The sequence below is a fragment of the Myotis yumanensis genome, unplaced genomic scaffold (assembly GCF_028538775.1).
Source record: "Myotis yumanensis isolate MYYU_CA2020_CCGP unplaced genomic scaffold, mMyoYum1.0.hap1 SCAF_4, whole genome shotgun sequence".
NCBI lineage: Eukaryota > Metazoa > Chordata > Mammalia > Chiroptera > Vespertilionidae > Myotis > Myotis yumanensis.
In genome coordinates, this window is record NW_027223755.1 from 6,083,704 (window position 1) to 6,097,857 (window position 14,154).

The 14,154-nt window shown below is 42.7% G+C and overlaps 1 protein-coding gene across 1 annotated transcript in view; it reads left to right on the forward strand.

Moving 5' to 3' along the window:
• Positions 1-8,749: 8,749 nt before the first annotated feature.
• Positions 8,750-14,154, forward strand: part of C9 (complement C9) — a 31,097-nt gene continuing 25,692 nt past the window's right edge. The window contains exon 1 of the mRNA XM_070411794.1: positions 8,750-8,867. Coding sequence (XP_070267895.1) covers positions 8,785-8,867 — 83 coding nt within the window. The 5' untranslated portion in view covers positions 8,750-8,784. The remainder of the gene's footprint in view (positions 8,868-14,154) is intronic.

A 14,154-nucleotide genomic window follows, 5' to 3' on the forward strand; every position in this document is an offset into this window, starting at 1 on the left:
TCTCATGTGTTACCATCAGTTTATTCTAATATATAACCCCTGTTCTGTGTTGATGTACTAGGGTCAAGATATAAAATATACCTAAGGAAGAAATGTTAGTTATTATGCATTGTGAATTGTCATAAAGATGAAGAGGAAGTGGAGATGCATTAAATAGGACCATAAATAAATTATCATCTGATACCTTTCAATTCCTTATTCTCCTCTCTCAGACCTACATCCCTCCTTCCTGGGAGATTAATGGGAATCCAGTGGATAAGCCCTGTACCAGCACAACCTCAACTGACGTCAGGAATAAACATCACTCAATAGTGAACTCTTGGCTCTCACCTTTTACTCTTTGCTTGTTCTTGTTCTTGTTTGACCTCACCAAGACACAGCCTTGGACTGGCTCAGGCTGGCGCAGGCCATTCAGGAGTGCTTCTGTATGAGGTGGGCTGGCCAATGATCAGTTATTTTTAAACCTAGGACACCCATAAACACTCTCCTCTGTATAAAAGTTCGAGGCTCTCATTCTTTTCAAGAAGACCTAGATGTTTGAGGAAGATGACCCCAAGGCAGGCCTTGCTTGGGTACAGAAGTGTTGGTGCTAAACTTGATTCCTCTAAGAATAAGAAGAATTTGGTATGTGTGTATGGTGGAGGTGGGAGGTGTCACTGATTTGTTTTGACTGTTATGGGACATTCGATATTACTGTTTACCTTTCCCCTTACCTGAACATTTGCTCTTTCTGACAACACGAGTAGAATATAGAGAAACATACTCCACACAAAAGCAGCTTCCAGAAAGCCACAGGTGAAGATGGTTGCTGATTAGAGCATGTTGCACAAATTACCTGATGTATCCAGATGTCTGCAGTGTGTCTAACCCACTGAGCCCGTGTACCATTTCCAGGTGGCTTCTGTGAGATCTTGCCAGAGATTAACTCTTGCTCGTGTGTGCTAGAGGAGGGCACCGATTTCAGCATAATGGGAACTACTGTTGACCAAGCAGGAAGGTGCTTACTGAAGTGTCCCAGCAAAGTGGAAACAGACCTCTTCTTTATCATCTCTCTAGTCACGGGTGCTACTCGGACCTGGGTGCCAGATGTCCATCTTTTATGGTAACCCTCCTCTACGTGGAAGAGGGTTTCAGTTAGGCATCAGAGAGATCTAAGCTAAAAGCTGAACTTGAACAGTCATCGTGCTCCCAAATGTCTCACACAAAGGCAACACAAAAAGAAAAGGGATTGATTTTCTCAAGATGATCTTGCATTTGTGAGGTGCTTTACCATTTACACAACAGAATGTCATTCTGTAGATATCGTTACCCTGTGAGGTGGGCTCTGTTTCTGCCCCATCGTGTCTGAGAATGGCTGTGATCTGCTCCACCTCTTCAGAGAGTGGTTTCCATGGTATTTCATTGTAAAACTGAGTGTTGTGGTAGGGAGATCTTTTCAGTAAGTGATTTCAACTCTTCCATCAAAATGTTATCTGTGGTGTCCAGAGAGAGCAGTTCTGTCTTTCCTGTGCTAAAAGCAGGGAGGGGGAAGCACAGAGGACAAAGCTAACTCAGGAGTTTGTTGACTTTGCAATAAACTGATGAGTGAGGACTCTGACCCAAATTCCCGAAAAGGTTCAATACAAAGTTTTCTGGTGAGAGATGGGAGCTCCCCAAAAGCCCCTGGCAAATAGTCAAGCTATTACCCCTGGAGGAGATTGCTAAATACTAAAACACCTGCCTCCTGCTGGGAAAGGTTTTAACTAATTCCCTTCCATTCAAAATAACTAAGACCCATGTTCTAAGCTGATGGGCAGGACATGAACATATACAAGGCTGTGAACTGGCCACAGCCTGTTAACATGTCCTAATTACAGCAATGCTGATGGACAAGGACCAGCCACGTGTCAACTCACCCAATGAAGGACCCTGTTTGCCCTTACTTCTCTGGAACTGTGTACTTAATTACTAACTCTCTCTGGTGTGCTGAATCATATGAGTGCCCATCTCTGGGAAGATGAGAGTATGGGCTACTCAGTGACTAAAATTAGTAGGGGCTATTCTTCCCACATAAAAAAAATCTAGATTAATGGCTGCTGGTTTTAGCTCAACAAGGCCCTCAAAGACACAGACTTTTCCCTCCAACTTTTATAGCCTTTTGGCTCCTAATAGTCACAAAATGGCTGCATAGCTCCAAAGAAGGAGAGCAGAAAGGGAAAAGGCAGCACAATTCAATGTCTTCTCTTTGTTCTGGGCATTTCAGTTGTTCCCAAGGATTCCGGGTGGACTTCAGCTATGCCTCATGGCCACTGCTAGGTGCAAGGGAGACTGGGAAAATCAAGCTTAAAGTTTTATCAACTTCTATAGTGAAGATAGTTAGGGAAAAGACATGGATAGCTAGATAATTTGTGAGGCCTAGGGCAAAATAAAATTCCTTTGCTCAAAAAATAGGAAAAGAGTGCCATTTGGGATATTAAAGTATCAACTTCCTTTCTTATTTCTGCAATTTCTCCCATATTGTGGTGTATTTTATCTGCTATTTAATGTTCTAAGCAAAGAAAAATTAAAATTTTAGATATTCACATGAGTTTTACCACTGATCTTTAACTCATAAGTGGAATCACTGAAATTATACAATTTGCATTTCATAACTCCTATATGCACTGTACTTCCTTCCTTCTGGAACAATAGAAACACTGCACATACTAACTCAACTGTTTTTAATTCACTTCCTGACACACGTACATTCTACAGTAGACTCTAGTTTACTACTCAGTAAAGAAAGATGGGGGGAGAAAAAACTCTGGGTTGTCCTATCTTTTTCTTTCAATGTCATTATCTTCAGCGTAAGTAGGTGGCTAATGCAGGGACAGAACACTAATAAGAAAGGTCTGACAGTGTTTCTTGGTCATTTGTGTTTCTTTTGTGTTGGAAGCAAGTTCTAGTTCAAAGGAACAGTGCGGCTTCTCAGAGATATTACTTAGTCATGGACACAATCCACTTACCTTATATGCACTTTTGCTTTGAGGACTGAACTCCCACACCTCATGAGCTCACCTGAATTTCATGTTCAGAGGGCAACATAAACACTGTGCAAATGGGGTGACATTTTCCATGTGTATATCCTCTGTTCATGGGCGTGCTTCATTTTCCCATCAGACTTTGCTTTCAAAACAAAAGTTCAAACATGAAATTAAGAATTTCAAGATGGCAACAATAGAGCACTCAAGCAAGGATGGGGTCCTTCTGAGTGCTGAGCCCTGAGCACTGGGCAGGTTGCATGCCCATGAAGCCAGACTTGGCAGGAAGGCCTTGGAAATGGGTGGTAGATTAGCCAATGCGACTCCCACATGCCCAGATGATAGTTTAACCCAATGTTGGCCCACCACCAAATGCAGATCACAGCAGTCTTTGACTTCGTAGCACCCTCTGGGCAGAAGACAAGCACATGGGAAGCATAGTCAGCAAAGTCATGGCAAGGTACCTTGACTAGAAAGTGGAAGCAAAGACTACAGAGGACTGACTAGTTTCCATGTGCGAGTAGCATGAGAATTATCAGAGACGATAAAAATTGGAAGGCGGTAGGGAATTAAAAGCCACTGCAGGGTAGGCTTCAATGTTGACATAACCTAATTTGAACTCAAGGGCTGTGCCATTTCAGTTGGATCCGTTGGAAAGATATTGAGGGGAGGACTGTAAAACTCCTGAGCTCTTACTTCCTGATTGGGACGGGGGAGGTGGAAGAGGGTATAGAGGGGATACATGGTGATGGAAAAAAATAAAATAATAATAAAATAAAATGCTTTGTAGCTCTCCATTTTACTTCACTGCAAACATGACACTGCCAGATTTGGCAAACAATAGTGGATTCAGGGATAGCTCACAGAAGTCAATGAATAATAACAACCTACCCAGCATTTACCACCTACAGACACTATTCTTCAATGTGTTACAAATAAATAATTTAATTTTCATATCATTTCTGAGTTGGTCTGTCAGTACCACCACCACCATTTTATAGAAGAGAGCACTAAGGTGCAAAGTCGAAGAGCTAGTAAATGGCTAAAGTGAAATCCCACCCAGTCTCCAATGTCCTTGTACTTAACCTCAAGTTAACCACTTAACCACTCCATTGCCTCCAAAACTGGCACCACCCCCTTTACTATGGCATATCTTACATTCACCAAGATTTTATTCATAGTACTTTTCCTGTAACCAGTATGCCTGTCACAAAAAATGCATGAAAAAAGTATGTTTTCATTCATTTTTAATTTGGCAAGTTAATCACCATTTGACCCTTCTAGAGCTCACTTTCAGCATGGATTAGTTAACACTTCAAAGTTTGAATTTTCTAGTTCTAAGTGCAACACAGCAATTTAACCTCACATTTAGTCCATTCTAATTCAGAGTTGACAAGTCAGTGAGCCTGTTTTTGTTTAATGCAAGCTTCAGACTACTCACAGTGAACGATGGGTTGTGAGCGATGCTCTCCCAATTTCTTCTCCATGATAAATAGCAACCCATCCTGCATCTGCACAGTCAGGTTAGATGCATGTCCTGTGGTCAATGAGGAAGGCTGATCACACATTCCATTTTATAACAGGAATGCTGCTGTGTAGTTTCATCAAAATCTCCCATCCAGTGGCAGCATGCTCTTCATAACTGGTCAAACCTACATATTCATGACATGCAGCTTACTTAAATTCTCTCCTCTTAAGTCTTCAGGATTTAAAAAGCCTATCAGTGGTGATGACTTCCTTAATCTTTTAATTTGACAAACACAAACCCTTGAACTGTAAATATTAAAAACTGAACGTGTAAACAGAGAGCAGAGAGACATCTGGAAGCCCATCGACAACACACACACACAACACCGTGGCCGTGAAAAGCACAAGTCAGCAAAGAGAGAAAAAGTAAATAAAGGAGATGATGCTGGACCAGAAACAGGATCAGTTTCCCGACTGAACTCATCTGTAATTATGAGCCAGCCCTGTCTCTAGAGAAGAAAGCTTAGCAGAACATGTCTGGAGAAGACACGTATTTCCTAACAAGGTCTCAAACATTTGCTTACACAGCACTTGTGTGCAAAGAAAAAATGTAACTTTCTTCCTTGCTTTTTTATTTCTTTCTTTATTTCTCTCTTTCTTGCTCCAGTCTGATCTTCTCCCATGCCTCCACTTTGCTGGGTGAAGGTGCCAACGTGTAACCTCAATCCTGTCATTATTACTCCCTCCATAAGTAACTATCTCTTTTAAATATGTGCTCAGGCCCTGACCGGTTTGGCTCCGTGGATAGAGCATCGGCCTGCGGACTGAAGGGTCCCAGGTTCGATTCCAGTCAAGGGCATGTACCTTGGTTGCAGGCACATCCCCAGTGAGGAGTATGCAGGAGGCAGCTGATTGGTGTTTCTCTCTCATCGATGTTTCTGACTCTCTATCACTCTCCCTTCCTCTCTGTAAAAAATAAATAAAATATATAGAAAAAAAATATGTGCTCAGTAATTCAAATGCATTTCTTTCTTCCTGCTCTTCTCCATGATAGTGTTTAGTATTATGGGGGTGTGGGGTGGAGGGGGGTGCTGAGAAAGGGCTAGATCCTCAGACAGGTCCTTATGCTGTCCTCTGGTTCTTCCAGTCTCTGCAGCATCACCTCACCTACCTTGTTGTTACCTGCAGCTAAAGCTTTTGACTAGAGATTGTGGACTCTATTCCTCTCCATGCAGTTGGGGGCTCCGCAGGGCCTGGTGGTTCTCCCTGCTGCCTGGGCCCCACCTTGGCCCTCGTAACACTGGGCTCCTGAGGTCTGATTGTAAGAGCTTCTCCATCTTTTTCCCTCAGTTCCAGGCTCAGGTTGCCCTTAAGGTAGCAAGCCTCCCAGCGAGCCTGCCAACTACCACTCACCCTTGCCCCCCCCCCCGACCCCCGCTCTCCCTCCTCGGGTCAGAGGGGAGCTTTGACAGCCTCTGTGGCCCCTGATTGTCAAAGAAACTCAGGGAGCCAAATCCAGTCGCTCCCGTCTTGCCAAGCACATGGCACCAACACTCTTATTCCGAGTTGGCTTCCCCACACTGGGAACGCCTGGAAGCTGTTCTCCCAGTGTCTCAGACGGCAAGGACAGAAACACCTATCTTTGACCTCAACCTATGTATCCTGCTGGCTCCATTCTGGGTAGTTGGTCTGAAAAACTTACTCAGAACAGACATCTCCCAGCCTGCTTCTCCCACCTTTGCCTTCCCCCCTCTCACTCTTTCTCAGACTGGCAGTCTTTTCACCTTTTCTGCATAATAACCTGGGTTGTCCCCACTGCTTTGAGATGCACATGTGATCAATTGCTTTTTGATTCTACCGTCTCTTTCCTGGGAACAAGCCTCAGGGTTCAGCCTGGGAGTTGTAAAGTGTCAAGAAAGCATAATTTTAAAAGAGGAAAAAAATTAAAGAGAGTTCAAGATTTGCAAAGCGTCATCCCCTATTACATTTAATTGGGCTTACATGTTCTTCACTGATAAGTCTGACTTGGGTTTGGTCCTGAAACACTAGTTTCTTTTTGTCCAAGTCTGAAGTTCCAGAAGCCAAATACACCTCAACCAAGTGAAATGAACTGACGAAAGGCCAATGAAAGGATAGATAGTCAGAGATCGTGTCCACGAGATTTAGGCAAAGCAGTGGAAAATTTTATAGGTGGGATTGGTGCCAGATAGTTTATAGATGCCCATGCAAGGAGTGGAAGCTGTATGAGGGAGTTGCCTTTGGGAGAGGAGTTTTTTCATGGACAGGGAATTCAGAAATAGTGTGACAGATGGGCCGGCGGGAAGATGCTAATCTGGAGAAAAATGGAGCAAAGAGCTAGGTGTCTCAATAAAGCCAAAGAACAGGGAAACGGAGAGCGTGAGAGTGAGGTAATCCTGCATGGCTGACATGCAGACCTTGTACATTGTTTATAAACATCTAGCTCAGGGCAGCCTGTGAAAGGAATCCCATTAGATACCTCAAGCTCTTCGCACAAAAAGGAGAAAGGGCAAGAAAGGGTGGTGAGAGTAGACAACTTTTCTGTAGGTAGGACTGTTTCTGGAGAAGGAAGGCAGTCCTGGGAAAACTAGCTCTAAATCTGTTACCTCCACAACCTACCCCTGCTTTACTGGTCTTCGTTTGTGCTAATGTTTGAAAATTTACTCCGCGAACTTTAAAAAGTACTGATGCAAGAGCCCGTTCCAGCTTAATTATTACAATCAGGTGGAGGTGGGCAGGCATCAGTGTTTTTTCATCAATATTTTCCCCCTAGTCATTCTATTATGCAAGCAGTGTTTTTTTAAATTTTTAAAAATACTGACCCACGGATATGTTTATTGATTTTTATTTTTAATTTTTTTTCCATACTTTTATTTAGTTTGGGATACCTGTTTATTGATTTTTAGAGAGAGGAAGGGAGAGAGAGAGAAACATCAATGTGAGAGAGAAATAAATATCAATCGGTTGCCTCTCACACATGCCCCAACAAGGGACCAAACCTGCAATCCAGATATGTGCCCCAACCAGGAATTGAACCCGTGACCTTTCAGTGAGCCAAGCAGGCTAGGGCTTAACCCGTGACCTTTCAGTGTACTGGACAACACTCCAACCTACTGAGCCACACAGGTCAGGGTGCAACCAGTGTTTTAAGAGCAGCTGTGATGTCCACCTTTTCAGGTACTTCCAAAACACCTTACCCTTCCTCCAAGTCCTGGAGGACATGCAAGAGGGAGTGGGGTTGAGGGACATCATTTATGAGGGGTTGGAGCAAATTGTTCCATCTCAGAATCTTTCATGCTGACATAGTTGATCTTGTGTTTCTGGACCATATTCTCCTAGGGCAGTGGTTCTCAACCTTGGCTGCTCATTAGAATCACCTGGGAATCTTTTTAAAATCCTGATTTCTGGGCCTCATCCTCCGGAAATTCTGTTTCTTTGTTACTAATGTTGTGGCCCCACCCCATAACAAAATAACAGAATTTCCGGAGGATGAGGCCCAGAAATCAGGATTTTAAAAAGATTCCCAGGTGATTCTAATGTGCAGCCAAGGTTGAGAACCACTGGCCTAGGCCCTAGGGCCATGGTCAGCAAACCTCGGCTCGCGAGCCACATGCGGCTCTTTGGCCCCTTGAGTTTGAGTCTTCCACAAAATACCGCCACACTCAAGGGGCCAAAGAGCTACACGTGCCTCGAGAGCTGCAGTTTGCCGAGCCGCAGTTTGCTGACCACTGCCCTAGGGGATAATGTAAATGCCTTAGAGGGTTCACCTGAATTCTTCAAAGTGATGCACTACACCTGTAAAGAAAGCGGGTTGTGAGTGCATCTGACACTTTGCCTTTTCCTGTGTGCAATAGCCCACACAGCTCGTTTTGACGTTGAGACTTCTCTGTGTGGCCTCCCTTTCCAGCCAGCCCAGTTCTCTTACTAATTCTGAGTTTATGCCTCTATGGAAATTATTAACAGGCCTTTCTTTCCCAAATTACACGCTCCCTTTTCCTCAGAATCTCTAAAGATGAGCAACACTTGGTTGGTTGGTTGGTTTTGTTGTGGTTTTAATACCGCTGCTAATCTCAGCCAATTGAGCATTGCCTGAATATACTTGTCAATACGAGAAAACAGCAGGCCAAGAATTATGAAATGTCTCTCCTTTGACTGGACTTTGCACCCAGGAAGAGAATTCAACAAAAAAATCTGATAAAAAAACAAACAAACAATTGTTCCCGGTACTCTCACCCTCTGCTGATAAGTGCCTCCCTGGACCCAGCTGGCCACTGCACTCAGAGCTGCCCAAGCAGAGCAGATGGCGGGGGGCCGGGGCTTCGCCTTAGCGATATGGATGTGTGTGCTCAAAATCAGTGTCCTGACAGCCGAGCCCACTCCCAGGTGAGTCACTCTTCTATTTTCACTGCGGGCTTGGATACTTCAAGGTCTGCTTCATAGCAAAGCAGGTAAAAAATGTTAACCCACCTTGAGATATGTAGCCCCAGAATTTAAACGTTGAAAAAGGGTAAGAACAGGCATGGGTGTGTCTTTGAGAGTTTTCTGAGGAAACTTGCTGCTGTTTCTTGAGATTTCTTTGTGGGGAGAGGAGGGAAGGCATTCAATGCTAAGGCTGAGATAGTCTTTAAGTGCTTGGGGTTCTAAAACAAAGCTGATTTTCACTCGAGTAGATAAACCTGGGTTTATCAGTGTCTAACGTCTGAGAAGTTTAAAGCTAAGGAAACCAATCTCTCCCACGCTCTGCCTCAATGTCTAACACTGAACCTGTCGAAGCCATCGCCCCCCGGCCCCCACATTAGGCAAATGAACCATTGGTGCTTCTCGTCCCTAACATCCCAAGCTGTGTGGCCGTGCTCTCAGCAACAAAAGGTACTTTCTCTCCTTTTGCTCTGATCCTCACTGGCAACTCAAAGCCCATGCCAAGCCGGTCGGGGAACCAAACCAACCAGACAATACAGAACATCTACCCCATACCCAGCATTGCTGAAGGACAGGCCTGTGTGACCCCTCCAGCAAGCTCTGATGACGGCACTGAAATACTGTGAGCTGTGACAGGGTAGCCGGGGGAATCTCTTCCCAAACACTGTCCCTCTGCCCAGACATGACTGATCTGCGTTCAATGCTTCTTTGGTCATTTGACTCGTGGTTTAGCTGAATTCTGGTTTGGACTCTGATGTCCACTTCAAGCATCTTTGCCTGCCTGGCGGCTGCCGTGGAAGCTGCCTTTCTGCCTGGACCCCCTTGGCACGTGGTTTGCCCCAGGAGGGGGCACACGGAGGTGCTACCCAGACCTGCAAGGGCATTAGTCCGGTGCTCCACCAGGCTTTCCTTCATCCCACCTCCTCCTCTTCCCGTGGTCTCTGAGAAGCCTTGTCCCACTTAGATAATATGTTCATTTCCTGGGCATCAGGTACCAAGGGGAGTTGGAGAGTCAGCTCCTGAGCGTTGCTTTAGCCCTCTGGTACTTACCCTGACCCTTTCTTAAATTAAAAAAAATAATAATAATAATTTAACAACCCACATTCCTGGATCGTGACTCTTGCTGATTAAAAATGACAGACTGTGGGGAAGGCTTCAACTGCTTTGAAGTTCATACCCCCTGGGTCCTGGCCACGCTCAGCTGTTTCAGGGAGGACAGGGAGCCCCCTTGGCTGGCCCCCAGCTCTGCGCAGCTGCGCTGCTCAGTGGACTTGGCTGCGTGCGTTCCCACCGCCATGCCCTCGTGAGTTTGTCAGGGTCGCCCTGCTCTGCCCTTGGGAACAGGGTTGAGGTCAAAACAGAGTGTTCAGTTCAGTCCTGAAGTGAGACACATAATTCAGCCAGAGAATAAAGAATTTTTAAAAGTATGAATTTGATTACAATGGAGCCCTAGACTTCCCAAGCTCAGTTCAAGGGGCCATGACTTACAAACTGACCCTGTAAGCTATTCAAACACTCTGTACCTTCGTTCCCTATCTGTGACATGGTGGTCGTGTTCATTTCTTAGTATCACAAACTGGGTGCTTTAAACCACAGAAATGTATTGCCTCGCCGTTCTGGAGGCGAGAAGTCTGAACTCGAGCTGTGGGCAGGGCCAGACTCCCTCAGAGACTCTGGGGAGGACCTTTCTCAGTGGTGGCCAGCAATCCCTGGCGTCCCTTAGCTTGAAGCTACATCATTCCAATCTCTCTCTGTCCTCACATGGCCACCTGATGTCATCTTCCCTTCGTGCAAGTCCATCTGGTTCTAAATTTCCTCTTTTGATAAGGACACCAGTCATATTGGGTTAGGGTCTACCCTAATGATTTCATTTTAACTTGACTTTTCACTGTAAAGACCCTCTTTCCAAGAAAGGTCACACTCTGAGGTACAGGAGTTAGAATTTCAAAATTTAGCTCTTAACCTAATAAGGTTTCTAGTGAAGGTTCAATATTATAAACGTAATGAACTTACATCTAAGCCTGTCAGTGCTAAGAACTTGATACATGTGAAATATCCTTTAAAATAATAACACTGCCATTACTTTCACTTTGTTATGTTTTCTGGTTTAGGAGAGGAAGGGGTGGAGTTATAGCTAGCATGCAGGGGACATCATGTGACTGCAGACATTTCATCTTAAGCCACAGCTACTGCGAGCTATTGCTGTGGGAGATTTGCAATGATCTTTTTTTTTTTTTTTTGGAAACATGAGTGTGTCCTTGAGAAAAGGTCATGAGCGGGATATCATCTTGTATGTTTCTCAAGGTAGAAGTGTTGAAAACCACTGTGCTAATACAATAACAGCTCATAACATAGATCCTGGAGCTAGGTGGCCTGCGTTTGATTCCAGGGTCTACCGTTAACTAGCTATGTGACCCTAGGCAAATGCCTTAACTTCTCTAACTTTGTTCTTCACCTGAGAAGTGGGAACAAAAATATGACCTGCTGGGAGAAATCCCTGATAAAGACCGCAGTGTGCTTAACCCCATGACAGGCAGGTGGCCAGTGTGTGATGAACGTAGCTATCATTATCTTTACTTTTTAATTTGTAAGTAACAAAATATTTATACAAGTCAAAGATCAAAAACAATAATGAGGTATACATTAAGAAGTCTCGATTTCCCTACTCATAACTTTTCATGCAATCTGTGTGACTATGTGAAAAGTACTTAGAACACTCCCGGCATCCACCTCACTCTTTCCCTGTAGGTTACCGCCATTATTAGTTTATAATCTTACTCTCAACCTTTCTTTGTTAAAGATATACTATCTCGTACTTAGCTTTTTTTCTTTGTACTTTATGATATGTTCTGGAGACCTTTCTGTATTGGTATAGAAGGAACTTCCTCATTCTCCTCACACCTGATTAATTTTCCATGGTGTGGCTATACCATTGAGATAACCCGTCTTTTATTGAATATTTGGGTTGCTTCCAATCTTTTGTGCTATAAACAGTGGTGCAATGAATAGCCTTATTCACATATCATTTTGCAAGCAGATTATTGTACCTGAGGGCTAATTCCCAGAAGCGATATAACTGGGTCAAAAGGTAATCAATTGCTGACATTGCCTTATGGCCTGGTGAGGTTTGTATTATTTTGCACTTTCGCTAGTAGTGTATGATAACACAAATAAGTGGAAGGATATATACTATGCTCATGGATTAGAAGGATTGATGTTGGTTTTTTTTTCTTTATTTTTTTTATTGATTAAGTTATTACATATGTGTCCTTATCCCCATGTTACCCCCTACACCCCCCCCAACTCATGCCCTCACCCCCCTGTTGTCTGTGTCCAGGATTGATATTATTAAAATGTCCTTACTACCTAAAGTAATATAAACATGCGATGCAACCTCTACTAAAATACCAATGGTATTCTTCTCAGAATTAGAACAACTAATCTTAACATTTATGTGAAACCACAAAAGACCCCGAGTAGCTAAAGTGGCCTGGAGAAAGTGATGAATACAAAAAAAAAAAAAAATAGACAGGAACAGATAATCCAGTTGAAGGCAGCAATACTAGTACTAGAAAAACTAGACGACATTGAAAAAATCTATAGAGACATTAATAGGTAGAGCCTACAGTAATTCCTGAAACCAATCATAGACCAGCTCAGTGACATTTTCAGGTCAACTATGGCTTCAAGCTTGGGTTCTTTTGATATAATGAACACCTCCATCCCCCTTGAATAACACCCTTTCAGATTTCATGGATATCTACCAGATGTTTCCAACTAGTGTTTCTCAACATTGCATGAACATGGGAATCACCTGGCATACCCTTTTGAAAACATTGATGCCTAAAGAAAGCCCATCCTCAGTAAGTCTGATTTAATTGATTTGGAGTAAAGATCACAAATTTACAATCCCTATGTTTAATATCTGAGGGATATAATGTGCAATTGATATTGAAAACCAATGCTATAGATCAGTGATGGCAAATCTTTTGAGCTTGGCGTGTCACCATTTTGAAAAACCCTAACTTAACTCTGGTGCCGTGTCACATATAGACATTTTTTGATATTTGCAACCATATTAAAACAAAGATTTATATTTTTGATATTTATTTTATATATTTAAATGCCATTTAACAAAGAAAAATCAACCAAAAAATGAGTTCGCGTGTCACCTCTGACACGCGTGTCATAGGTTCGCCATCACTGCATAGATCATAAAGGGGAATCTGCCATTGTCCCTTGATGAGGCTTGTCAGTTTCAGCTGCCACCTGAGTTTTATGGAAAAGTTCTAGCAAAGAATTTCAGATATGTGATTTCAGATAAACACAAATACTCAGACTTCTAGGAAAGCAAGTACTTCAAGGAGTTTTGACAGCCTGCGTCATACAATTTAATCTGCACTTTTGAAAGGTTGAAGTTCTTCAGGCCTCCTGGTTTTCTGGATGATGTAGGCAAGAGTCAGGCTTATAAAAATTGTCTCCAGTCATGAAGCCAACATTAACGAGAAGGAATTCTCCCACAAATACAACATGGGTGACTCACCAGGAGACCATAACAAATATAGGCCGACTGCCCAAGACAAAATGATCAAGGACTTCCCGTTCTGCACTTATTTATTTATTTGTTAAAAAAAATATTTACTTAGCACCTAATGTATTCTAGGCACTGGATATATACAAGCTGAACAAAATTTAAAATTTCCTTAACTCACTGATATTTTTATCTAGAACATGAACTCTGTTAGTTTGGGGATCATGGTTTTTGTTTTATTTTGTTTTTCTGTTTTACACACAATATTTCTTTGATGTCTAGCAAATTACAGATGATTAATACTTGATGAATCAATAAATGAATGGACAACTCAGTAAAAAATTAATTAAATAAGTGAAATATATCATTGCAAAGGTGCTTATGATATAGGGAAAAACCAGGTGCTATAAAAATATGTGCTCAGAAAATTAGATCACTCAGGAGATTTAAAAAGTTTTTTAGGAAAAAAAAATATGTTCAAGATGATGTCAGTATGGTGAGTGGGAAATAATAGGTTTAGAGTCCTGAAAGCATGAAAAAAGGTAACTTATCTTGGGAATTTTAAGTTCGATATGGCTGGAACTTCAGTGAAGAAAAAATGAAGTTGAAGAAGTAAGGAGATAGTCATGTACAGTTCTCTAGACCATATGTCTTAGTTTCCTATTGCAGCTGTAACAAATTACTACAAATTAGTGGCTTAAAAAAACATACACGTATTAT